The 25,978-nt window shown below is 47.6% G+C and overlaps 1 protein-coding gene across 1 annotated transcript; it reads left to right on the top strand.

Moving 5' to 3' along the window:
- Positions 1-1,324: 1,324 nt before the first annotated feature.
- LOC135317465 (protein ELYS-like) lies at positions 1,325-25,419 on the top strand (the record flags this gene model as incomplete). The annotated part of the gene is made up of 19 exons (XM_064473759.1): positions 1,325-1,445; positions 2,652-2,905; positions 5,470-5,650; positions 6,438-6,645; positions 7,916-8,032; positions 8,992-9,076; positions 11,057-11,207; positions 13,648-13,780; positions 13,868-14,049; positions 14,524-14,585; positions 18,082-18,169; positions 18,937-19,030; positions 20,515-20,638; positions 20,768-20,824; positions 22,038-22,184; positions 22,933-23,120; positions 23,292-23,436; positions 23,531-23,644; positions 25,291-25,419. Coding segments are annotated over exons 1-19 (2,580 nt in total), but the record flags the coding sequence as incomplete, so codon positions are not given.
- Positions 25,420-25,978: the final 559 nt, after the last annotated feature.

Below are 25,978 nucleotides of genomic sequence, written 5' to 3'. Positions count from 1 at the left end.
GTTGGGGGCTGTATTTCTGGGGAAAATGTCACTGAGCCAGTCATGAATAGTAATTCAAAAAGCTCTATAATTGTGATCTTTCCCTGCTGTTCAACAAAGCGGATGCTGTTTTTCTCAACAGAGCATAGTTTTTCTTCCATTTCTTCTTCTTTGGCTTCTTCCCACTCTTTGTCCTCTTTCCTTAGACAATGTGACCCGAGCAGTGTCAGGCAATGGTGTCCCTTCTCTGACCACCAAGTAACGCTTCCCTGAGATCACTTTAGCTTCCACATCTGGCTGAGTGAAAGAATGACGCCCGTCAGCCTCAGCCTCCCTCCGTGCGAGAGTGAGCCTCTACGTGCACGAGGGAGTCCAGAGCTGGCTGAGAGTGCCTTGGGTGCTGCCCTTTCTAAAAGCGAAGGGGTTTCTTGCAGCTCTCCTTGCAAAGTGAGTGTGTGGTTTCACACGTGCATGAGCTAGCAGGACGGCTTACGGCCACAGAATGGAGATGGGCAAATCCCCTCTCCTTCTCCCCGGTGCAGTGTCCTGCCTCCTTCCTTGTGCCGGCTTTTATGCTTGCTGGCTCTCTCTGCAACCCCGTTTCACTCTCTAAGCTGGTGGGAAACTCTCTGCTCTTGTGGGTGCGTTCCCTGTCTGCTTGGGGAGTTAATGTGGCTCCTAAGGAGCTCTAAACCGTGTGCAGGTCAGGGCAAGGGAAGGCACAGGGATACAGGAGCAGAAGGAAGGAGCAGATGGAGAGATGGGGGCAGCAGCAAGGCCTCTCTTTTGGTGGCACTGAAGTGAACCTGGTTTGTGACATCACGTCTGCAGCTGCGACTGACCGTATCTTTAGCTTTTCCTTCAGTAAGCCCGTAACATTGTTGGCCTTTGAATCTGACTTTCATGTACTACATGTCAGTCAACGGTGACATCCCAGAACACTGACTTGGCTGGATGTGATTCTGCTCAAACATGTAATTTCTCAACTTGTTCTTTTTTATTTATTTTCTGGAGCTTTTTAATGCAAAACTCACTCTCTGACTCGTGCCGCGTTGCTTGACTTGACTCCAGTGTCTTGGGCTTTTTCCCGTGTTGTTTATCCTGTCAGTACCCCTGCGTCCCTTTTTGTTGGTGATCTCGTAGGCATCAGAAAAGCAAAGGATTCTGCTTTTGCTCTGCTGTGAGATCCAAACCTGTCCTGAGTGCCCTTTTGTTAAGGAAAAGAGCCGCAGGAGGTGGCCGGGAGATTATTCACGGCAAAGGGATGAAAGTTCTGTCAATCTCAAAAATGTCGATGGCTGTCAGGAGCCTCTTTTGGCATTGTCTTCTCTATTCACAGTGAAGAATGCGAGACCTCGCGGCTCAGGTAACGAGCAGCCTGCTGCAGTTTCCCGAGGTGACCATTCAGGCTCTTGGGGAAGATGAGCTCACCCGAGGGTCTGTGCTGCGCGGGCGGTTTTCCAGAGGTGAGCCTTTTCCTTGAAATTGGGTCTTGCTGTGAAGTTGTTACTGCCTGGAGGTGACCTGAGGCACGGGGTCACAGCATCAGCTGTGTCAGGTTGGTGCTGCTCAGGTGCGTCAGGTTTTGAGAGAACAGAAAGGATGAGCTATGACAAAATGATGAAAAATGTTAACATTAAAACATTAGTAGAGTTAAACTTTGAAAGGACAACAGCCTGCGCCAGCCTTGAGCTATTAAAATAACACGGGCAAGTCAGTGAGCCCTCCTCAACTTCTAATGGAATGAAAGGCAGTTTTCAAAAAAGTCCTGGTGTGGTTTTGGGCTGTATTTATTGGTACCATCATAACATCCCGTGCAGAACTAGTTCTCCCACAGTGTTAGAGAGGCAACCCCCCCTGCTTTTTCTTTCCTAGCCTGACTAAAAACAGAAGGAAGAGGAAAGCCCTGTTAGGCGCTGCAGCCAGGTTTGCAGAGCATTTAATGGGACGCAGAGGAGTGTCCCGGGAGAGCTGCTGAGAGCGGCTGAGCAGATGAGGTAGCTGACTTTGTCGGTGATCTGAAGGTAGAGCCGGGGGCCTGCCTGGGTGTCCGGGCTTCTGCTGAGACCATGTAGAATCTCTCTGTGTGACTGTAAGTGCAGTAGTTGAGTTAATACTCCCTTTGTGTTGGAAGTAGTTCAGTGAAACTAAATGTGCTAACTTCTCTCTGTGATCAGCGTGTGTAAAAGTTGAAATTGGCTCCCGCAGTGCCCATTTTAAGGTAATTCCTTGTTGAAGTCCAAACCCCTGCCCAAAGTAGGCGTGTGTCGAGCAAAGTTAGTCAACTAGAAAAGAATTGGCTGAGATTTTGCCATATTTGAAGTATGCTTTAGGAGTTGTATTCTCATATGTATTTAGATGATTTCTAGCAAAACCAAGCTGAATATGGTATAAAGACTAGAGACCAATCTATTGTAATCTTTATCCCAAACAAGCAGAATTCTTCAGTGCAGGAATGACAAGTCCAAATGCAAAATCATAAGGTGGTTCATTTTACGATGCATTGGTTGAGGATTCAGTGGGTGATTTTCAATAATCGACTGGAATTCGGTAAGCCTCTCTTGCTCTGTGAGGTACTTGTGTTGAAGCAAAGGGGCAGTGAGTGTGATTTTCCCGTTGTTTTCAACCCTCTCTTGGGAGTTTGCTTTAGCCAGCCTTTTCTCTTCTTCCAGGGAGAGATGGGCTGGCCTGGCTGGCGTGTGGCCCTCAGCTGGAGGTCGTGAGCGCTGTGACGGGAGAGCGGCTCTCTGCACACCGTTTCAGTGGAGCCCGTGAGCAGCCTCCCACCATCCGCGTGGTGAAGGAGGTTTCCTGGCAGACGGGAACGGGGCTGCTGGTTGGCTTGAGAGAAGCAGAGGGAAGTGTTCTCTGCCTGTACGATCTTGGAACATCAAGCGTGGTTACAGCAGTAGTTCTGCCAGGAAGGGTAGGTGCTTTTTAATGGGGGAAACGTTGTCAGGTGCTGCATAACGCTGTTTCAGGAGCAGCTTTGGAGCGTCTCTTTGCTAGGACGTCCATTGTCTCTATTGTGTCATCATACTGTCACTGCAGAGCGTCCAGTCGAGAGCACCTTGATGTGAAATCGTGGGGTTAACGGTACCGTTATCCTTTGAGTTTGCTGAGAGTCAAACAAGTTTTCTGGTTTTACAGTAGAGCACGTAGTTACCTCATTCTCCACTTTGACAAAAAGGCCTTGAAAACTACCTTTTTTTATAGCCAGAGTGACAAAGAACTCGTCCTCACCCTGCCTTTCAAGTGTTGGTAACATACATGTCCTGAATGGTTCATTATGTCAGAAATACTGTCTTTAAAACCTCTCAGACTTCCATGGCTGTGCTGTAGCTGACTTCGGCACATTCCCAGGAGTCTCGGACTAGCAAGCAGGTGACTTTAGAGCAAAGCACATTTTTCTGTTGACTTAGGATGGGAAAAAACAGGCTTCACTGCGTTACCTGGCAGGTGGTTACAGACTGACTTTCAGCCTGAAGCCCTTGAACCTCTGCTTATTGCATATGGTGCTTGTGCCGGTGGGATACTCTGGTGTAACGTTGCTAATTTTCCCTGCCCTCTCTAACCCATAAACTCAGATGACGTCCTTTCCCCTCGGCTCCTTATCTGAGTGTAGACAAGAGTCACCTTAAGGTAATGGAACATCAAGGTTCCCTCTGTCTTTACCACCTTAGAATCTGCGACAGATAAATACTTCCGTATTACTCAGCTTTCCAGAGCGTGGTTTGGTTTGACTTGCTAGAATCCAGGCGGGGTTTGTTTGTCTGTAGCGCTACAGTGTGATTGCGGGCAGTGAGCGTTTGTGGGGTGGTGATTTCTAACGAGCTGAGCTGGGTTGGTGCTCCGCTGTGTGGGTTTGCCGATCGTCCTGATAAATCTCAGCGTTTGAGATGGAAAGGCAAGCTGTGTGCTGGCATAGACGTGCAGTCATTCAGACTTGTAAAAGCAAATCTGAATTGAAACCATTAACGGTATTAAATTGGTTTATAACGGTTGCATGTTTCAGAGCTCTGGAATGGTATTTTCCCCACTCTTGCTGGTTTGTGTGAGGCAGAAGGGCAGCATGCAGAGTCAGGGAGCTGAGACAGGATTTCTGCGTTCGTTCCCAGAAGGAGCTGGCAGCAGTGTAGGAGAGCGTGCAAAGCCCAGCAACAGCCTAAGCATCTGTGTGTTATCTCAACAGGTTTTTTTCCATGCTAATTTCAAAGCACAGCACTATACCAGCTAGAGTGAAGAAAATTAACTCTATCCCAGCTGAAACCATGACAGAAACAATATAAAGTTGTCTCAAATACTGCGGGCACTTCTAGGAGTAGAATTCTTGTGGCCCAGGGGAAAGGTAAATTCTGTAGCAGATTGCCAGGCAGCGCAGTCACAGCAAGTGCTTGATACGGGAGAGGAGAGAACTTTGGGGCTTCGAGGTTTGGTCAATTTTTCCCCACCTCTGGGGAGAAAACCCAATATATTAAAAAAAAGGACTCCTTGTGGTGCTCACTGCTCTGTTCCGTTGTCGTGTAACAGGTTGCTGTTGATGTAAAGCTCCCTGGTGTCACTGTGTGACATTATGCAAGGAGGCTGAAGGGCAGCCCGTGTTCTTTTGTTGTGGAGCCTTAGTGCAGGAGCCCTCACGTGCTGGTGTCTCTGCTGGAGCCGTCAGGGCTGTCCCGGGAGGGGCTGCAGGTGCGGAAAGGTCTGTCTCCATCAGGGCCTTGTACTAAAGCTGCTGGCAGGCGGCTCCGCGTGTTACAGAGCAGCGTGCGCTTCTCCTCAGCCGGAGCTGGCTTTTGGCGAACCAGCTGCTGGGCTTTTTGCCGCTGTTTCGGCACTGAAAACTTTTCTGCTTTCCCTGGTTGCTCTGTTGATTCTAAATGAGGACTGGTGTAGCTTTCCCTAAGCTGGTATCTCCCTTCCGCTCTCTGTAACAATACTCCCTTGCCGTGGCAGCGGTGTGTCTCCCCTGCAACTTGGCCGCTGCCGCGTCTGACTGAGAGCCGAGATTTGCCCTAGTACCTGTTTGGCAAAGAAGGCGTGGGCTGTATCCCAGTGCTGACGGGCTGGGGGCCGTGGGAGAGCGAGAGTGAGTTTGGCCTTTCTTACTCCAGTCCCTTAAATACGGTCAAGTTTCTTGCATTTAACGGATTTTCTGTGTTGTCTTCGAGTTAATGGTTTCTAAGTGGAAAATGGAACTTGGTAAGCTGTGATAATAGACTGCACCATTGCAGTTGGAGTGAGCTCAGCGAAATCCCTGCAGGAAACCCCGTAAACGGAAGGCAGTAACGGATTTTTGTACAGGACATTTTTGGGGGTTGGTTGGTTTGTTTGTTTTGTCTGGATATAATTGGGATCAATGCTGTGTTTTTAAGTCTGAGAAACCTGTATTTACTTTCTTGCTTCTGATGGGCTGATTCTGGCTTCACTTTTGAGTGATTTCTCTCAAAGCTTGTCAAAGAGCTGAAATACTAACTTGTAGTTTTCCTGTAGGTAACTGCTGTAGAGCCCATAACTAACCCCGGAGGAGCCAGCGTGAGGCCTTGGCACCTGCACCGGGCTCTGCAAGGGTTTTGTGGCGTGGCAGCGGTGGCGACAGATGTTGGTCATCTGCTTGTGGTGGACCTTGGTTTGGATGATCTCTCTTGCAGTCAGAGGGAGAATGAACCATCGGGTGAGCTTGCGGTTTCTAAACTTGAACGGAAAAGTAAGAAAACTTGTGTCTTTTCAATCAACAACACGCATCCCGCTTTGAAGCTACTGCTGTGCAGACGTTTATGGCTGCTGATGACAGGTGGCGGTTTGACATCGTCTGGCCCTGAAAGGATTAAAAATGGGAGTGGCTTCATACTCCTCCTAAGGTTACAAATACCCCCTCCCACCAGGGTCCCTCTGTCACGGTGATTCTCACCAGTGAGGGGTAGGAATCTGACCATCCGAGGCGGTGCAGCTGCCTGACAGGAAGGTGTGTCGGACGTGCCCTATTTCCTGGGAATGTTCTTCTGCTTCTGTTCATTGACTTGGGGCAAAGTTGAGGCTTGTTTTTTAAAGTAAATATGCCTTACCAAAATCCCTGCATTTCACCAAACGGAACCTGTACTTGGTGTACTCGGATTGCATACGCTGTTTTTGCTCTTACAAGAGTGGCCTCGGGAGCTGGTGTCACTTCAAGTAGCTTCACCATGAGGCCCAAACTCCTGATGTGCAGAGCCCAGGAAGAATTTGTCTATGGAGGTTTCGCTTTCACCTGGTTTTGAAATAGGAGCGAGGATACCTGTCCAGTCAGAGAGTTCCTGTGTGCTCTGAATGCGTACAGAATGGGAAGAGCAGACAAAGTATTGCATCAATGGGTATTTTGCCGGGGACGGTAGAATTAGATCATCCATGTTGTCACGTCAGTGTTTCAAATGCAACCTGAATGGCCTAACGCATTCCTTTATTGTGTGGTTTTGTGCGTGCAGGTCTAACAGTTGTCACTAGAGCTGCTGCTGGCGTTTCACAAGGAAGAGCAACCGTGAGCAGAGCAGGGAGACATCTCTACCTTCAGTTACAGTGTCCTTCAGGAACAGCGCTCTCGACCCTGTGCTACATCAGCAGAAGCAACCAGCTCGCCGTGGGTTTTTCCGACGGCTCCCTGTCACTGTGGAATATGAAAACTCTGCAGCGGGAGTAAGTCGGCCTTTGCATTTGGTCACGCCTGGAGGTGCAGGGCTCTCAAGGCTCTGCTTGAGGAGGAAGTCTGTTAATTGAAAGAGCCCTTTTTCAGGGAGGGAAATGTGGAGTGTAATCTTGGCCTGTTTAGGAATCCCCTTCTGAAGTAACCATTGAGCCATACCTGGATTCAGTGGGCCGCCTTCTGCCCAGCGGGCTGGGATTGTTCTCCTTATTGTGCCCGTGGGCTGAGGAACTGCGGAAAGCTCCCTTCTCTGGGTTCTGTCAAGCAGTCAGGGTGTGAGAGAGCTGCTTTCCATAAGGCAGTTTGTTCCACCAGCAGTATTCAGTGACAGCAGGAGTTGTGTGTGTTTCAATGAAAGAGATTGTAGACATTATTTCTCAGAACCAGCTCCTGCAATGAGGGCACCCATTGAAAGGCTGAAGTATGTTAATGATGGGATTGTGGTGATCATATTCTTTAAAGCGTCCCGGTTGAAAGGAGTGAGACGTGAAGGATCAAGAGCTGATCTGTGGCTGAAAAGACATTCTCTCCCACATTTCAGCCTCGACCAAAAGAGGGGACTGACCCATGCCAAGGCAGCGATGCATGGGAATGAAAGTCTGCTTGGAACACTTGGAGGGGGAATAAGGGTCATGTCAAGGGATAAGCAACAGAGAAATGAGGGAGATGATTTCAGCTCTGCCAAAGAGCAATCCCCCCTAGAATATCTGACCCAATTCAGATCGGGATTCACTGAAGCAAATCTGCAGTGACTCACCGGGAACTATTGGCGGCATGAATAGAGAGTGGAGGGATAGTGAGGTGGCAGGAATAGATTGTGAAGGTGCAAGGAAGGTTCAGAAGTCTGGAGGAGAAAGGCTTTAGATAGTCCAAGTAAAGAAACAAGACACTACTGGTGTTTGGCGCTGTTTTCAGCTTGTGCAGAAGAGAGGCTGCATTTTCAGTTCAATATTGAAGCAGGCGACAAGAGTAGGAAGAATCTTTTGCCTGGCAGCTGAAGGAATCTTTCATGTTCCTGCTCCGCAGGCAGAGGAGGAGATAAAGCCAGGTTATTGCCCGTGCTGGACAGTAATTTCCTCACCTCGTGGCTGTTGCATCAAAAGCAGTCGCTCCCGTGACTCCCTTGTTTGAGACGGGAGTGTGACCTTCTGTGCCTTGAGGAGAAGCACGTCAGGGGCTCTTTGCTCAGAAGATGCTTCTCCCCTTCTACAAACAGGCAGGGCCACCAGGCTCACCTGCTTTCTGTTTTTGTTAACCCTGCAGGCACCACTGTCAGCTTGAAGGAGGAAGGATTCCTGTCTGCGCCGTTACTTTTCAAGAGCCTGAGCACGATCCTCACAACTGGTGCTACTTGTGGGCTGTTCAGTCGACGCAAGAAAGGTGAATAAAAGCTTACTATCGGCCACTGGTTGTTTTTTTTTTTGAGCATTTGTTCACCTAGAGTTGACCCACGTGTATTTGTTTTGTTGAATTAGCCGTGCAGGAGATTCTCTCCGGTATGGAAGGGGCTGACGGTGCGATTTGTACAGGATGTAACAGGGATGGAGAGGGACCTACTAGTTCCTCCCTGCTGAAAGGCAGCAAAGCGACAGTGGCTCTATTTCTGTGCTGGCATTCTTCAATGGCTTCCTTTGTTTCCTGATGACTGCTTCATGATTTGCCTGATATTCACACCGTGGTATGAAAATACCATGGAGCGCAGCGGAGGCTGCAGCTCCAGAGCACTGACGGTGCGGATCCACCAGCCTGCTGCCCCTAAAGGAGGAGGTGACAGCATGGCCGGTTCCCTGGTGCCAGCCTGAGCCTTGGTGAGCCAGCTCAGCTCGGCTGGCAGGGAAGGTGCTCAGCAGCCAAGTCGGTGGTTTCCTGCTGGGCTAATGACTGAAAGGAGGGTGTGGAAGGTGCCGTGTGTGCAGGGGAGGGAGTGGAGCTTTGGTGGGAAGGGAAGGGGAGAAAGATCTGCCCCTCTCGGCATCAGCAAGCTATTTACTCAGCTCGGCTGCTCATGGAGTGGCAATCTTTTTCAGTTTGACTGTAAAGCAGTTTTGATTGCGAGCTCTTCAATGCCCAGAACTGTTCCCAACCATTTTTACTCCACAGAACATCTTGAAGCTTCCAGATTGTATGGGTAGCCTTTGCCCCAGAAGCTGTTAGTGTCCAAATTTCCTCCTTTGTGGTTTAGCAGCTAAATGTGACCAATTCTTAGGTTTTGGGAAGGGCTGTTTTTCTTTTCAGTGAGACAGTGCTATTCAGGAAACCTCAGCCTAGACCTAAGGAAAGGGTAACGAGGACTATAAAGCAGCTTTGTAACCAAATGTCATCATTTGTACCTTTTCCAGTGAAGGCGATGCCGTGAGTTTACATCTGTTGCAGTTAGCGTTCGCAGACAGGAGGCCCTTGGCTTCAGGACAAGTCATGTACGAGGTAAGACGTGCACGTCCGTGAAAGGATGGAAAGAGTCCTTTTCCCTAAGGGAGTATCAGTGAAGTTGGCAGGGGGAATATTGACCATGACAATTCAGAGATGACTTAAAAAGAAAGAATCTTTTGCTGAGTCTTCCCGGGCACGGCCTTTGCCCATACTTTTTGAAAAGAAGTCATACAATTTCATACCGCCGTGTCGTGTGTTCCAGCCAGGGCCGTCTGCAAAGAGCCCGTCTAAATTCAGTTCCTGAAGAGGCAGCAGCTTTTACAAAGAAAATGATTCTTCATTTAAACACCAAGTGAATGGCCTGTAGGAAGAGAAGACAGGGCTTTGAGTAGCTCTGTTTAACCAAACTGCAGAGTTGAATAAGGTTCTGTCTGTCTCCCTTCCTTAAAACACGGGCGTACAGCTTTATTCTGTTCCGGTCTTCAGGTTTAAATCCTTGTTTTCCCTTTGAGCTCTGTCAGCAGGACTTCACATGACGCTCACCTGCAGGGTCTCTTCGGTGCTGGTCCTGAAACTTAGTAGCTCTAAAGAGAACTCTTTCTACTTTTTGGCTGCGTTACCTACGAACTCTGCTCTTGAAGCCAGCAAAATAGGCAAATACAGTAAAGAGTGGTCTGATTTGGTCAAAAAAGTATATGTAAATTTTTAGAAGTGGCTCCAAAGAGGTTGTGTTTAAAATAGAGGTGAACTAGCCTTACCTCTCTGTTATCTAACAGATAGAAGACGCGTTTTTAGAACGTATCATTTTATTCAGTGTTACGCCTGAAACCCTTGCAAAATCTTTTTGATGGGAAAGTAATCTTAATTCAGAGCATGTCTTTCCTGTTGAGGTGCGGTAGGAGAGGATCTGTGCTCTACAGCCTTGATATTTATTAGTAGTATTTCCTAGAATGGTTAAGAGAAAGCTTGCCTGTTCTCAGAGTAGGTGAGTTACATGTAACATATCAGGTCATACGAGAATGGATTGTCTCATGCCAGTTCCTTCTAGAGCTCTGAAACTTTAGGAAACTTGGGTAGAATGAGGTACAAGCAATTTTTTTATTTTCTGGTAGGTTTTTGGAGATTTTTAGCTGCTTAGCTTTTGGTTTTGTTTGGTTGGTTTTTAACTGTAGAGCTGCTCTTTGTCCACAATCCACACACCCATGTGTTGTAGGGTAGAGCATTTGACCAAGTGCTGTATTTGGAAAGACAGTATTTCAGTCAATGCTTGCTTAGCAATTGGTGGTCTCAGAGGTTCCACACAATCCTGCTGGAGTTTCTGTAGGTCTCAAAGTAGTTGGCTGACTCTGTAGGAATTCGTGCCCCTAAACGCCTTGCCCACGTGCATGCCATGTCCGCCGGGTTGTTTTGCTGTTGGCTGCACTTGGTGAAGGCAGGGAGGCATATTTCACCCATCAGTCCCTGAGGAGGTGAGAGGAGGAGCTGGCAGGAGCTGACGTGGTTTGAGAGAAGAGGGTGACTCAGTAAGACGTTCTCATGGCTACTCCCGAGGGATGGGCTTTCACTCTAGCGGTGTGTGCCTATAGATAATGCCTCGCAAGAGAGCTTTGGCTGCTGGAAGGCCACGACTCCTCTAACTTCATCAGTTCTGTGATCAAGTCATGGAGCAAAGCGCTTTGCATGCCTATGTATGGCATTATTTCAGATCTCTCTTTCTAGATAAATACGTAGGTTTGTGAAGAAACCGGGATGGTGCAAGGAATTCTGCAAAACACATTTAGAACCAGTAATGCGAGGGAAATGCTCAGTTCTGAAAAAGTGCAAAGCTTTTACGGCCAAACTTACCCGTTACGGTTTGACACTCAGTTCTCTTGCTTGTCAGCTGTAGTTTCTCTTTGCCATCAGATTAAGCGCCTGGGAGAGATACAGTACAATATGCAGGTTCTATTAGACATAGACATTCTTTCCTACTGAGGTATAATGTCTGCTTTTCTCTCAGAATGACCTTTCTCTCGCCTGTGATTTTTTCCGCAGGGTTTGGCATCCTGTGTTGAAAAGTACAGTTTGGATCTGACGGGTGGAGCCTTTCCCTTGAGAGGGCAGGGCAGCAAGGCCAAACTACTCAGCTGTCAGGCTGTAGAAATCTTTCCCAACTGCATTGACAGAGAAGACAGCGTTGATGAAGGTTTGTTCCTGATGCCCGTGTTTGGTTGTTCTAAACTAAATGGTTTTGGCATCCAAGCAGTGAATGCTGTTCCATACCCACAGCCTGAAAGTCTTCAATATCTGTATAGACTAACTTCTTGGGCTTATTTCAAAGGAAAAACTGGGTGCTTAGGTTCTGTGGGACTTGTTAAAATAAACCCTATTTTTCCCTTCAATGCTTGCTGACATGCTGTAGCGATGTCTGGTGGGGTCACCTCTATAACACCAGTCAGTCATTTTATTCCTCCAGCTCTCGTCTTTGAACAGTCAGATCATCCCCTCCATTGCTTAGGAATGTTCCCTCAACTTTCTTTTTTCCCCTCTTCCAACCTATGCCTGCACCTGCATCCAGCTGGCGGCCGGTCACGAGTGCTGTTCCCCAGGGCTCGGTCCTGGGGCCAGATCTGTTTGATACCTTCCCCAAGCACCTGGATGAGCCGGCAGTGTGCCCGCGTGGCCAGGAAGGCCACCAGCATCCTGGCTTGTATGAGAGATAGTGTGGCCAGCAGGAGTAGGGCAGTGATCGTCCCCCCCTACTCGGCGGTGGGGAGGCTGCACCTCGAATCCTGTGTTCAGTTTTGGGCCCCTCACTACGAGAAAGATACTGAGGCGCTGAGTGTGTCCAAAGCAGGGCAGCGAAGCTGGTGAAGGGTCTAGAGCACAAGGTTTAGTTGGGATCTTAGGGAAAATTTCTTCACAGAAAGGGTTGCGAAGCAGTGGAACAGGCTGCCCAGGGAAGTGGTGGCGTCACCATCCCTGGAGGGAGTTAAAAGACGTGCAGACGTGGCGCTGTGGGACAGGGTTTAGTGGTGGGCTTGGCAGTATGAGGTTTACAGTTGGGCTCGATGATCTTAAGGGCCTTTTCCAACCTAAATGATTCTACGAGTCTATGATCTGCCTGTGCACTTTGCCCTCTCTGTGTCTAATAGGTTCCTACACCTACAAGCTCTTAAAGCAAGAGCTTCTGGCTTCCCTTGTCCGGATCGACAGTTAAAACTCCTCTGGTGTCTTTCATTCCCTTGCAATAATGAGATGTGCATCTCTGGGTTTGCACATCCAGTGATGCTCTGAGCACATCTCTGAGCCGGCTGCAGTGATAACTTTCACAGCCTTTTGTTTGGGTGTGTGAATGCCCTTCCCTCTCTTCTTACTGGCCTTAACTTATGTCTGCTGTTACAAAGACCACACTGGCGTGACTTTCTAGGCTATTTGTGTTTATTAGCTTTGTCTTAGTCCTGAAGAGGCAGCTTCCACCTCTTTTGGGGTGCCATCCTCTAACAACAGCGTGTCAAAATCTAATGAAAACCCCTTTGGATTTTCTCCACCTGTGTCATGATTCTGAGGAGAGGGCCTTCTAAAACCTTCTCAAAAACAACCAACAGGCGCACCCACCAAAAAACCCAAACCAAAACCAACAAAAAAGGCCCTTTCGGTCCCCTTTTCATGAAGCCTGAGGCATGGAAAAATGCTTGTAATTTTTCTGATGGCTCCTCATTAGCTTTTATCCAGAAACTATTCAAGTTGTAGGCCCACATGAGCTTCTGTTGGATGTGGGTTGAGGTTAGAAATGCAGCTGGCTTCTGATTTATGAAACTAATTGACATCTTCAAAGGCAGTTTCAGTGGCTCACACAAGTGAAAGGGCACAGAAGCTCACGATGACACACAGTAAAGCGTGGGAGGCTCCCTGAGCAGCCCTGATGAACTCAGCAGAGAACAGAGACCCATTTTGCCAAACGACCTGTCTCCTGGTTCCCTGCTCTGTCAGGGTAAAGGATGCACCCCCCACTTTGCTCACATCTGGAGAATGCCTTCTCCCCAGAGACGACAGACCATGCCACTTCTTGAGAGAACCCGAGTGTAACATGGTCAATGTTTGATGTTAAACTCTTTGTTCCAGCCTCCTGTTTGTTGGGGTTGGGTTTTGGTGTTTGTTTTGTGTGATAATTGTGTTCTTTCATTCTGACTGTGCTGGAAAGGAGCTATTCATAACACCCGTAATCGAGTCGAATCTGGAAATTAAGAATGCCAGCTGAGTGATCAAGTGTATACGACAAGAATTTGTATGCTTTCTAAAAGCAGCAATGTATGTTTTCCTAGGGTGGTGGGTTGTTTTTTGGTTTTTGTTTTTTTCTAACCATCTTGATGCACTCTTACTGTATGGGAAACTTGATTACCTGACAATTGTGTATTGGGTTTGTCTTAGGACGGATACAGGTTGAACTCGCAAAGGGGGGGCAGCATGACTGAAACCTATCACAGAGGTGATGCTGTGGTGTACATTTTTAAAATTCTTCTTAGTCAAGTGTTGCGTTTCATGAGTGACGTAACAGAATGAAGCCAAAATAGAAAGGGATGTTTTGAAAATGTCAGATAGATTGTATTTTCTCCCAATAAGAAACAATGTCTTGTCTTTTCCAGTCATATCTCCTGACATCAGTGTCTCCGTCTTCAGCTGGCAAGTGAACACACGCAGCCAGGGAAAACCATCTACTTATTTGGGTGTATTTGACTTTGACTGCTGGTATGAGGCTCAAAAGCCAGGCTCACTAAGGTAGGTTTTTATGAAGCTGGTTTCAGTATCCCTCCCCATAATTCATTGGAAAGTCGGCGTTTAGCTTCTGCGCTTGTTTTCTTTCAGGCCAGAAGAATCCCTTCAGGACTGCCCCTATTTTGCACTGTGGTCACTGGACGCTGTGACAAGCACGACTGCTCCAAACCCCCTTCTGGATGTTGTGGTGCAGGAGCGCAGCCTAAGCTGGAGAGTTCCTCCTTCTTACCCACAACCTGAGCTGTGTTTTCATCCAAGCACCTATAATTTTGGTAGGTATTACACGGCTTTGAGTAGTGATAAGCTTAAACCGAGCTCAAATGCCATTTATTGGTTCTCCTGTTCACTGTTTGTCACGCAAAAACCCAACCAAACCGAAACACCCCAACCCCCCCCCCACCCAACTGTGATGACGTTGTACTGACCAAGTGTGTGCTGTTGTGACACCTGCCTGACAGGCGGCTGGGTCTGGGGGTTGGGTGCTTCTGTAACGCAGCCCGTGAGGTGGTGCTGGTGATCAGATGAAATGACTCTGGGCTGAAGCTCAAAGCGCAGCACCTCGATAGCCCCGGAGGTAAAATTTCTACACTCAGCCATTATTTTTCTAAAAAAGGCTGTAAGTGATGTCATGAGGAAAACGGGTACTCAGTTGTACCTTTCCAGAGGTTGCTGTGACAAAAATGTAAACTGGTGCTACCATCACGGTGAGAGTATGGAATGTTGTCCAACGTTCGTTGTCTCTGCAGATGGCACGTGCCTGCTGAGCTCTGGAGTTGTTCATGTGACGTGCAGCGGCTTCCAGAAGGAGGTGAGCTTTTACTGTGTCTTTATGGAGAATGTCAAGAGATGGAGCTTTCCTAAGCTTTCCATGGCGCTGCTTTCGGTGTCAGGGACTATTTAATGCTCCTCCTGCCCATCCACACGCGTAACTGCAATTGTACCCTGCCAGTTTTATCAAATGTAATGTTTGAGGTCCCCTCTTGGGAGTGTAAACCCACCGTTGCCTCCCGTTGAAGCACGATCAGGGACTGAATGTCTAGAAAGGAAGAGAGCGCTGCTGTAGGAGCAGGAAGAGAAAGTCGGGGAAAGCTGTTCCTTCTCTCTCATCAATGAGTGCAACTGCCTGCGTGGTCCTGAGTTCGGGTTTTGATCCCTGATGAGCTGGGAAAAGAGGACAGAACGGAGAAAAGGAAGCATCGTTCCCTCAGAACAACCTTCAGGCAGAGGAGCACTTGGTAGGAAGGGGAGAGCAGTCTTTCCCTGCCCTCATCTTCCTCTCTACTGGATTCCTCTCCAGATCTGTGGGGGTGCGTTGGGGCAAAGAGCCCTTGTGCACAGTGTGGTAGCTAACATGACCGTCTTGGCAGGTTGGCCTGGCCCATAGGCTGTTTCTTTTGCAAGCCTGATGTAGGCTCTTCCATTCAGATTGGGTGATCTGATGTCAGCTCCACGTTGGGAATAATTGGGAAATGCAGAAATTTGTCATACCCTTTGCTGAATTGAGACTAGATCATTCAGAGGCTTGTTAGGGATTTGAGCAGGAATTGCTTGTGAATGTGAGTAAGACAAATCTCAGAATTAGGGACAAGAAGCTTGGTTTGGGGTTTTGTTTGCCACCGTAAGTCGTACTCGGTGTGTTTCCTTGTCTGAGACTGGTTTTCAGAAAAAGATGGAAATCTGATGTGTGTATTCGAACGTGTAGAAATGGCTTTGAATGTGATGATTTTATTTAGAAGGGAAAGATACTTGTGAATGTGCTTAAAAAGCCAAAGAAAGAAGCAAACAAAAAGCAAAAGCCCTAAAAAGGACAATTTGATGAGGGCTCAGTCTTGGGCCCCTCGGGACAAGAAGGACATAGAGTTGCCGGTGCGTGTCCAAAGAAGGGCAACAAAGCTGGGGAAGGGTCTGGAGAACAGGTCTCATGAGGAGAGGTTGAGGGACCTGGGGTTGTTTGGCCTGGAGGAGAGGAGGCTGAGGGGAGACCTTATCGCTCCCTGCAGCTGCCTGACAGGAGGCTGTTGTGAGGTGGGGGTTGGTCTCTTCTCCCAGGTCACTAGCGATAGAACGAGAGGAAACGGCTTCAAGCTGCATCAGGGGAGGTTTAGGTTGGATATTAGGGAAAATGCCTTCACTGCAAGAGTGGTCAGGCCTTGGAAGAGGCTGCCCAGAGAGGTGGGGGACTCACCATCCCTGGAGGTATTGAAAAGACACGTAGATGTGGCACTTGAGGCCTGATTTAGGAGACATGGTAGTGTTGGGTTGACAGTTGCGCTCATTGATCCTAGAGGGCTTTTCCAGCCTTAAGGATTCTATGATTCTATGTTTCTATGTTCATTTCACCTGGAAGAAGTACCAGAACACCAGCTGCACTAAGCTGCTCCTTAACAGTGCACGTCTGTGCCTGCCTGTGCTTTGCCCTTCTGAAGGATCGCCACGGCATTAGAACACAGTGTTTGAAGCGCCTAAAACTGAAACCTATTAGAACATCAATGTTTCACTTCTTTTCTGTCATCTTGGGAAATGACAACTTAATGTTTGGGGTGTCGTAACTGCTTCATGTCTTCATAGCCTGGAAAGCTGCTTGATCTTGGCTTCGCTGCTTCCATGCAAACGTTGCAGAGTTCTGTTTGTTCTGTCCCCTTCGCGCATTCCTGATGGCAAACTTCTCTGCACCCCATGTGCCATGGGTATAAGCAGGGCACGTTGCTGGGAATAGTTAATTGGAACGCAGTAAATTGAGAGGATGATGCAGAGGCATGCAAATAAAGATTAGAATTAGCCTTTGGGAAGTTGACGTGTCAGGGGAAAAATTCCATGTGCTCCTCACAGCAACAAGCAGCCCAGCCTGTGATGCCTGAGTGAGTGTAGGGTTAGAAACAAGCACTTACTGTTGGTGGTTGGGATGTTGAAAGCAGGTGGGATTCTCCTTTGATTTCGCCTGTTACTTTTAGGAGGAGCAGTTAGAGGCGGTCTTGTCAGCTGCTGCCCAGACAGGTTCTGTAGGGCTTCTGACTGGCTGCATTAAGCTTTGGACATCTAAAGGTAAGACTTGTTATGTGGTTTTTATGTTGCATGGTTTCTTCGTTTGGAATTCTTGATTCATTTCTTTTTTGTTCTCTCTTTTTAAAGAGCAGCCAAGTTCTGCTGCTAATTTACAGTTTGCCCTTGACTGGACGTGGAGCAGAGTGATCTATACAAAAGACGAATTTGATGACATATGTGAGTACTAGTGCAGCCATGCTGCAAACCTAGAGTCAGTCTTTCCAGCTGAGCTCATTCAGTGATCTGCTGGTAGATGGTCTTGCCCGCAGATCTGGAAGTGCACTTTGAAACTCTGCAATGGCTCTGTAGGCTAACGATTTCATACCTGTTCTTGAAAAGGTGTTGCGCTGTTTGGCGGCTCCTGCAGCTCCACTGACCCGCAGAGGTTACAGGCTCTGCAGCACCGCCAGTTGCTTTTGAGCAACCTTAGCACAGTCTTGAACTGTTTTCTAACAGAGGCACAAGAGCTCGCCGGAGAAGGTTTGTCACAGTATTTCTAACTCTCTGGTATGTCTTATGAAGATTTGGAACGATGCTGGGGCTGTAATTGTGGAAAGAGGAGCTTCTGTTGGTTTTGCTGATTGGCAGAAAGTCAGATGTAGCAGGGAGAAGGGGCTTAACTGGGAGGGGTTGGGGCTGCCACTTACCGCGCGTTGAGCTCAGGGCAAGAGTTTGTTGGGGAGCTGGTGCGAGTGGGTGGGGAGGCTGCGGTCAGCAAGGAGCTGTGCAAGCACCCGGCTTGAAATTACAGCAACGGGATGTGGCACTGTGACAAATACTCCCTTTGATTGTCAGCTAGCAGTGCGTGATTGCATGCAAATATTGGATTGGAAATGACTAAAATCAGAGAGGAAGCCTAAATGAGTAACATGTGAAGTGAGTTGCATGAGTTTCTGTAGCTGTTTCTATTAGAACTTGTTCCTGGCATATTGAGGAGAAAAGAGAAAATCCCTTTGCTAGAGTAAACGTCTCTGCTACGTGAAGAACAGGTGCCTTATCCATGAGTGGATTTAGTAGTTCCAACTTCACTTTTTTTTATTAAACCTTCAGTGAATCTTCTTCTTTGTAAGGGTTGCTTGTGATTGTGGGCTTTTACTTCAGAGAAGGACGTGATACGGAGTGAAAAATGCACAGGCAAAGATTTCTACCGTGTTATTTTTCTACTTTCTCTTTAGTGCAATGAGGGGAGCTTTATAAAAAACAAAAGAAATTGCGCACCAACAGTCCTCTTAAGCTTCTTTTCATGTTTTGCAGACTTGATAAATAAGCTGGCGGTGACCAGCCTCGCAGCTTTGTATGCACGAGTGGTCCTCTGGTTCTGTGGGTCCCGCCTCCTGCCCGAGGGCTCAGGTAAGCCTAAACTGTCACGCGTCTGTAGCAGTCAGTGCTTCCTATGAACACCTGCTTCCCCATGGTTTTGTCAAGGCTTCATCAATACCAAGTCGTGCCCGTTCAGTGACAGCAGATGCTGAAGTTCTGCTGCTGAAATTGAGATTTCACTGTTTTTTCAACTGCGTCGTGTAGAATGATGGAAGCAGTTTCTTTCCGGGGTGTTTCTCAGAAACAGCACTAAGCCTCTGAGGGAGGGAGTTGCTCGTGCCCACAGCTTGAAATCCTTGGGATTGTAAACAAGTAACTCCTAAAGCACCAACACGGGAATGCTTGATTTTACAGTAAAAGCCTGACGTGCGTGTTTTGAACTTTTTACGGATTGTTTGAGGAAAAAATACACCTTGGAAATAGTTCATCATTTGGATGGGTTATAAACCCTATTGTCAGCCTTAACTGTCTTACGCATGTTCACGTGACACGTTTAAAAACCCATTCCCTTTGAGAACTGGGGGTATTTTTTTAGAGTGAACTTCAGCTGACACTACATGTTCTGGATGCTACATCACCTGTAAGCTTGAAATGGCACTTAGGACAAGGAGGAATTGACTCCTGTGTCGTAGGTCTCTTTTAGCAAAGGCAGAAGGAGGATGGCCTTCTTTCAAAGTCGGAGGCTGGCCTGTGCTTTTGATGCTTAGCTTGTGTGTTCTTCTGTCTTTTTAGTCAAAAACTGTAGGTTGAAAATGTGATATGACTTCTTTAACTTACTTCTTATTTATTGCCTGTAGGTTACGAGATGCGTTTCTCTAGACCTTTCTACAATTATCCTCTGATTCGGAGCTACTACGCTGGTCATCGACAGCAACTGGAGCGTTTATCAAGGTAGGACGTGCAGGAAAGCTCTAGAGCAGTTCCACTGCAAATTCAGAAGCGGCAGCGAGTGGCTTTTCCATCAGCAGCTGTATTTGCTACGCTTCATGCATTTGCTGGCAACACTCTTGACTGGAGTGATGCGTGTGTCCTGCTGAACAGAGAGGTTCCTTTCCCGTGTTGAAATGTTGATATATACCTCTGCTTAGTGCCCTTTGTTGGTATCATCATTGTTTTGACGTGCACGTAATTCATTGGCAATTCTGTGTCATTTGTTACCACTGGAAAAGGTCGTGTGGTGAGGACAGGATCAGTCACGGCCAGGTCAGCAAGGCACGGCCTTTGCAGAGCAATTGTTCTGGGCACAGAAGAAAGCGTGTTTTAGAAAAAAAAAAAAAAAAACAAAACAAAAACCAAAGCAAAAATAATCTCTCTCAATGACCAGTGATAGATGGCGATAAGGGGATTGGCCCAAATCTCCCACTCCCAAGCACCGCGGTGTCGTTGAAGGAGATGGGCAGAGTCACATGCAGCTGGCACGGCCAGCGCTCTCCTGGCGACTGGATAAAAGCCCCTTCCTCACGGGAGCTCCCTTTCCTGGGCTGGCTCACGAGCATAATGGTGATGTGCCTTGGGTTAGGTGAGAACAGATTTTTCTTTGGCAACTGTTCTGTAACCTAAAGAAAGTCCTCAAGTAGCCGTGGCTGTGGCACCGTGAACAAGGTGCAGCAGGAGGAGTCCAGGTGGAAGCTGCTCTATGTCAGGCGCTGGCTTTCAAGCTCCTCTTCCTGCGCGTCCTTCTCAGGTAACTCTCGTACAGGCTCACGGGCTCCTTAGAAGCACCACCTCCAGCGTGCTGCTTCTGCTCGTCCTCCTCGGGAAATGAAAGGCTGGCGTCGCAGCCCGCAGGAGCCTGCGATGGGCTTCTGAGGAATGCAGTGTTTCACAGGCCAGCCCTCCGTCACCGTGATGGCACGTGCAGAGGCGCAAACGTGCTGCTTCAGGGGATACCAGAATTCAGCTGCGGGCTCAGCTTTCTGACCGTGACTGTTTTTCAGTAACAGAAGCGAGGTGCTGAGACCAAAGCCTGACATTGCCGTGCTGGGGTCTCACCGCTGTGTGTGGGAACGCTCCCGCTGGGGGCGTGAGGTTTGGGGTAGCTTTGCTCACACTGCCCTTGTATTACAAGTAATGCGGCACAAAAGAAAAACTGAAAACTAAAAGGTCGCTGCAACTTTCCCCTTAATAAGGGAGCTTTTTGGATTCCTATTTGGAGCTCCTTTAATAATTCACTAGGATCTAATGAGCACCTTTCACCTGACTCCGAAATTTCTTTCCAGTCTATTTCAAGTCACGATCATGCCTTTGTCTGTCTGTTCCTTTCTTGGAGTCGTGGGAGCTTTAGCTGGGTTTGTTTTGGCTGGAGGAAATCTGTGACACCGAGAGGCCGCAATTAGTGTTTTCCTCTGTCAAATCCTCGCTACGTTTTGTTCCAGAGGCAAACGGGACTCTGACTGCCTGATGGTCGATGGGATGGTTTCCCAGTTGGGAGACCGAGTTGAGGAGATGTGGCAGAGAGATGAAGGAGGAATGGGGAAATACCCACCTCCTAGCTTACAGGTGAGTGTTGTGTTCCCTGAAAACAACCACCACCACCACCACAAACCCCAGCCCCAGCCCAGCCCTCCCCCAAAGCCAATGATTTCTCAAAGAGAGGACTTTTAAAAAGCTTCTACCTTTTCATTCCAGGCACTGCTGGAGCTCTATTTGCTAGAAGGCGTTGAAGAAAGCCACAAACATGCAATCGTATCCCTTGGAGTTATTTCTGTCACACCTCCAGTATACGCGCATCAGGGGTCTGAAATGTCTGTCACCTACGCGTTCGATGCATTTTCTAATTTGTGCTTCAAACACACTGCGGATGAACACGTGTAGTTAAGAATTAAGTCGCAGACAGAAGCATTGTTGGATTTATTTGTACTGTGGATTGTTTAGGAATGTTTAAAATGTTTTGTTGCAAAGTCTTTTCTGATGTGAGAAAACAGGTTTACTAAGCAATGTTAAAGGTAGAAAGCTCCCCTAGATTGTCTCAAAATGTAAACTGTTTTTCATTTTTGAAGCACCCACAGCTGTAGCAAACAGCTGCTTCCTCGAGCGATGCACTAGAATGTGCTGCTTCAGAGCAAAAGGATTTCTGACAGTGGTGTACCAGGACCTGATGTTGCTGAAATCATCCATTTTCCAGCACAGCTAAGAGGGCTTGCTTTTGTGCTGTTACAAGTGCGGGCACACAGAATAATAGAGAGAGAGAAGGGAGAAGTCATTGGGCAGAAACTGAACTTTTAAGCTGCCGAAATACACTGTGTTGCTTTGGTTGTGTGTTGCCTGACCCGAGAGGGGAGCCTAGAGAGCAGGGGCTTTAAAGCTGTTGCACCCCGGAGCTCTCTGATGAGAATAGACCCCCCAAAACAGCTGTCAGAAAGAGAAAACGACACTGCCGATGAGTGATCCACATACTGGTTTAAATCCAGTTTTAATCATGCAGAGCTAAGCTGTGCTGTAAGGACACCCTAATTTCACTTGTTTTATATACGCTGGAAAGGAGGGAAGAAACCAGCTGTAGAATTTGTTTGCTTTAATAATCAAGCATTGGCCGTTCTCGTGTTTTGAATGTCCAGCTGGTGGCTCCAGTGACTAAAGAGGGAGCCTGAGTTTCCAACGGGACTGTTTAAATATCGAAAGGCAACCTTTCTGAATGCCTTAGAGAAATCAGAGAGTCTGTCTTTCTGGTTATTTATTCAGAATGCAATTTTGTTGTTAGGGCCTGACTATCTTCAGGTTGCAACAGCATGAAATGGCAAGACTAATACATGAGTATTTTCTGCGTCCTACCACTATGATATTCTTATTTCCTTTTAGTATCTATTAATATTCTATTAACAATAGTAATAATGTTATTTCATGTGATAAATTGTTGGTCTTGCAAATCTATTAGCCTTAATTCGATACTTGATATCAGACAATTTACTTGCTGCTAGACATCACGCATCCCTTTCCGAACAAAACAGAACCTTCCGTCGACTCCTTCGCAGCTGCCTTTGCCATCCCTTCGGGCCTTGTTAAGCTTATTCGAGGTTTTTGGCTTCTAGACCACAAGGACTATGATGTAAGCATGTGACAGTTTAGTTGGGCACACATTGCAATACAATGCTATGATCTATCAAATGATGTAAAAACCCTGGTGCTTAGCTGATACCAGGTGATAAAACATGGGAAGCTTCTTTTGTAATGCTGCTTCAGCAGCACCTTCAGCAATACGTGATGATCTGCAGTTTGGTTTTAATTACGTTGAGAGGAAATGGATTAAGACAATGAAGAAGTCAGCGTTAATGCTTGACGTGTGACTTGCCAAAGCCGTCTGTTCAGGTTGTTCTCAGCAGAGCAGTCGAGCGCTTTCTCAAAAGCAGTGGTTTGGGGACTTTAACTATTCAAACTGCCATGCTGGCAGCAAGACTTGAGACAGAAGACCGCAAAAGTGACTCTTCAATCTAATTCATGTTCCCTCTGATGCTGAAGGTTGTTCTTTGCCCGTCACAATGTTAATATAACCTGTTTGCCTGGGAGAATGACTTGTCTTTATGAGAGGTGATGTTTGCCGACGGAGATTTGGTTATCCTGGCCAGGTGTGAATCACTCCTGTCAAAGGACTCCCTTTGTTCTGTACGGCTCACGGAATATTTTTTTCTGCAGACACTTCAGCATTTATATTTACCTGTCCGGTACCAAGCCCTTCATTAGTCACCATCTAAGTTTATTCAACAGAGATTCACCCTTACTGAAGACACTTTTGAATCGTTTTGTTGTGCGCGTGTGTGTCTCTATATCTTAAGAAACCTGATCTCTACCTTCTGCAGAGCTCCCTGGCCCTGCTGGTTGAACCAACTGCAAACAAACCTGTGTCGTGGCAAGACGTGCGAATTCTTCAGTCCCTCATGTGCCAAGGAGAGCATGGGCGAGCCCTCAGATACACGCAGGTGATGAAGCTCTCGGCCTCCAGCTGTAGCGAAGTGCGGCTTTTCCTCACTGTGCTGTTGTCCAATAGGTAAAGAAATACCTGCCACCATTTTGGCACTCAAATACTGTGAGAGGTGGAGAACAAACACTAGAAATCACAATCCCCTACACTTCCTTTGAACTTTGAGCACAATATCTGGGGGGCATCTTTTTGGTGATACCATTAATACGCCTTTACGTCTCACAAAATTAACTACAGGTGCATGGCGGAGGCTTGGGCTCTGCTGCAGGAGCACACCACTCAGTTAAAGGAGGAAGAGCTATTAAAAGACATGTATGACATCTGTCGGGAGATGGGACTAGTGGAAGACTTTCTGAGGCTGCCTTTCACAGACTCTGAACAAGTAAGTGTGGGCAAGAGGAAAATCTGAACCCCGTCTTTGCCAAGAGAAGAGGCAGGGTCATCATATAAGTTTTCAAATGTGTTATTTCTCATAGAAGTGTTTGGAGAAATTTTTACGGACTCATGAGATTCTTTTAGCCCGGCACCTGCAGCGTGCCAACTGTACGGCAGCCCCACAGCTGAACCAGGCGATGAACGTTCATCTCATGGTAAGCGTAAAAGTCCTGGCCAAGTGTGCAAGGTTCTCTTAGGGGTTACTAACTAGATTTAACAGTGCTCAATAAGAATCCTGCTTTCTTTATCACACCCTTCTTTGAAATACTTGCAATAAGCATCTGCACCTTTCGTTACAGCTGAACCTAAAAGTTGAACAAAAAATTTCACTTCTCCAAAGCGACCCTGTGAAGTTGGAAATTCTGTGTTCAGGGCTGTTGTTGACTCCACGTCAAATAGTTTGTTTGTGTCTGAGGATTAAATAAGTGTCGTGGTTTAGTCGGCAGCTCAGCCCCACACAGTCGCTCGCTCACTGCCCCACTGTTAGATGGGGGAGAGAATCAGAAGGGTAACGCTCGTGGGGTGGGATAAGAACAGTTTAATAATTAAAATTAAAAGAAACAACAGTAGAAATGCAATGTAAAGGAGAACAACGAGAGGCGCAAAGCCCCGGGGGAGGGGGGAAGGGAGGGGAGAGGGGGAAGGAACCGCCGAAACAAACCACACGCGCCGCAGCCGCCCACCGACCCAACGCCGCGCCGCCTCTGCGCTGCCACTGCCCGCCCTCAATATACTGGTCATGGTGTCACATGGTATGGAATGAACCTGCCATTGGCCAGTCGGGGTCAGCCGCCCCACCATGGCCCCGCCCCTCCCAGCCCCGCCCCCCCGCCACGCGGCAGAGCGCGGGAAGCCGGAAAGGCAGCCGCCCCCCACGGTGAGGAGAATTAACCCCTTCTCATCCAAAACCAGCACAATAAGTATCTTTCCTGTCAGCCACTCTTACCATTCAGATATTCAGCGACGCACGTTATGTAGGGTTCGGATGATTGGAGGTTGTTTGGGTCACTGTGGAATGAAGAGTGTGTTGTATGTCATCTCTGGTATCTCACACGCAGCTCTGGGTGCCAACCCACAGGCAACATTTGCATCATGGGTTGTTCTTTTTATTATTTCCTCAAGTTATAGCGTGAGGTCTGCAATTCCACAGCTTTCGTTTTACCACTTTTAGGACAGAAATTCTTACCTAACTTCTGAGTCTCAACATAGGCAGGTCAAATTCTGTGTTATGGGAACTTCTGTTGTGGTTCTGTGATCCATCTGCTGCTTTCCAGAACCATAGTTTCCCAGGGAAGCAAACTCATGGGGTGGTTCTGGAAGGTTGAGGTCCTGCGTTTGAAAGCTTCCATCCCGGGGGAAGGGGTGTGTAGGCAGCTTTCTCTTCCTCATTTTAATCCTCACTTCCTCTTGTCCAACGTAACCCGCCGCTGCCCTGGAGATTCAGTCACCTGGGGCAGCGGCGTTTCAGGAAAAACAAGGGAAAGGCTGCTGTTTTGTCAGCCACGTGAAACTTGTGGGTGCTGACAAGCGTGTCAGAATGAGGTTCTGCAGGGTGCCGGCATGGTTTTAGCTTAAAGTTGTAGGTTCTGCTATTATTCTAGTCTTCCTTCCGCTTGGCTAAAATTCCGGGTGAAGCTGGTGTGCGCTGATGGGCAGAACTGGCTGCCGCTCTGTGCAGGGGGTGTATTTTACTGCACCTGTAGAGGAAACGTATTCCCTAATTCGAAATAGCACCGACAGCTCCGTGCTATGAACTTCTTGTAACTATTTAACTTCTTGCTTTACGCTTCTCGTTCATCAGAACGATCGTGCTCCTCGCTGGAGACAGAGAGCAGTTGCCAGAAATTCTCTCTCAGCCCAGCACGGCAAGACCCTTCCTAGAGGTCAGAGGCAGCTGGCTGTAGAGAGAGCCAAGCCTTACCATCTGCCTTCGTCCGGACCAAGAGAAGGTAGTTTTTAGGGGGGGAATATAACGCACAACTAACCATCGCTTTGATTGCACAAGGCTGATCGTTTTTCCCTCGTGCTTTACAGCTGCAAGACCAAAGCCAATCTCGACAGTAACAAAACCAGCTAATGCAGGAAATGTGGATCCAAGGGCACCTTTCAGCAGTCGTGTGTTGGCCAAAGTTAGAGAGTTATGGGTAGGAAATGAGCAGAAACCCAGTTGAGAGAGAGTTTTTCTGTTATGATAATGTTTGCTATGCAAAATACATATATTTATATTATGGTAAATATGTTTAGAGAATTTAAGATGGCTAAAACTAAAACCCTGATTACCATCAAGCTATTGGCGTATGGATCTTGCTAGACTTGATTGTGTGATCAAATAGTAACCTTTTCCCACTTGCTGCCATGTTTCTGCTTTGTTTCTGCCTTATTTACTTAAAAATAGGCAGAATGATAAAGAGCAGGAAAGAGGCCAGTAGCTGTCAGATGAGTTTCCTACAGGTGGTGTGGCCAAATCAACCTCAGTTCTGGTATATTTG

The sequence above is a fragment of the Phalacrocorax carbo genome, chromosome 26, assembly GCF_963921805.1.
Source record: "Phalacrocorax carbo chromosome 26, bPhaCar2.1, whole genome shotgun sequence".
NCBI lineage: Eukaryota > Metazoa > Chordata > Aves > Suliformes > Phalacrocoracidae > Phalacrocorax > Phalacrocorax carbo.
The sequence above is the reverse complement of the archived record's forward strand: the minus strand, read 5'-3'. Positions and strand labels throughout refer to the sequence as shown.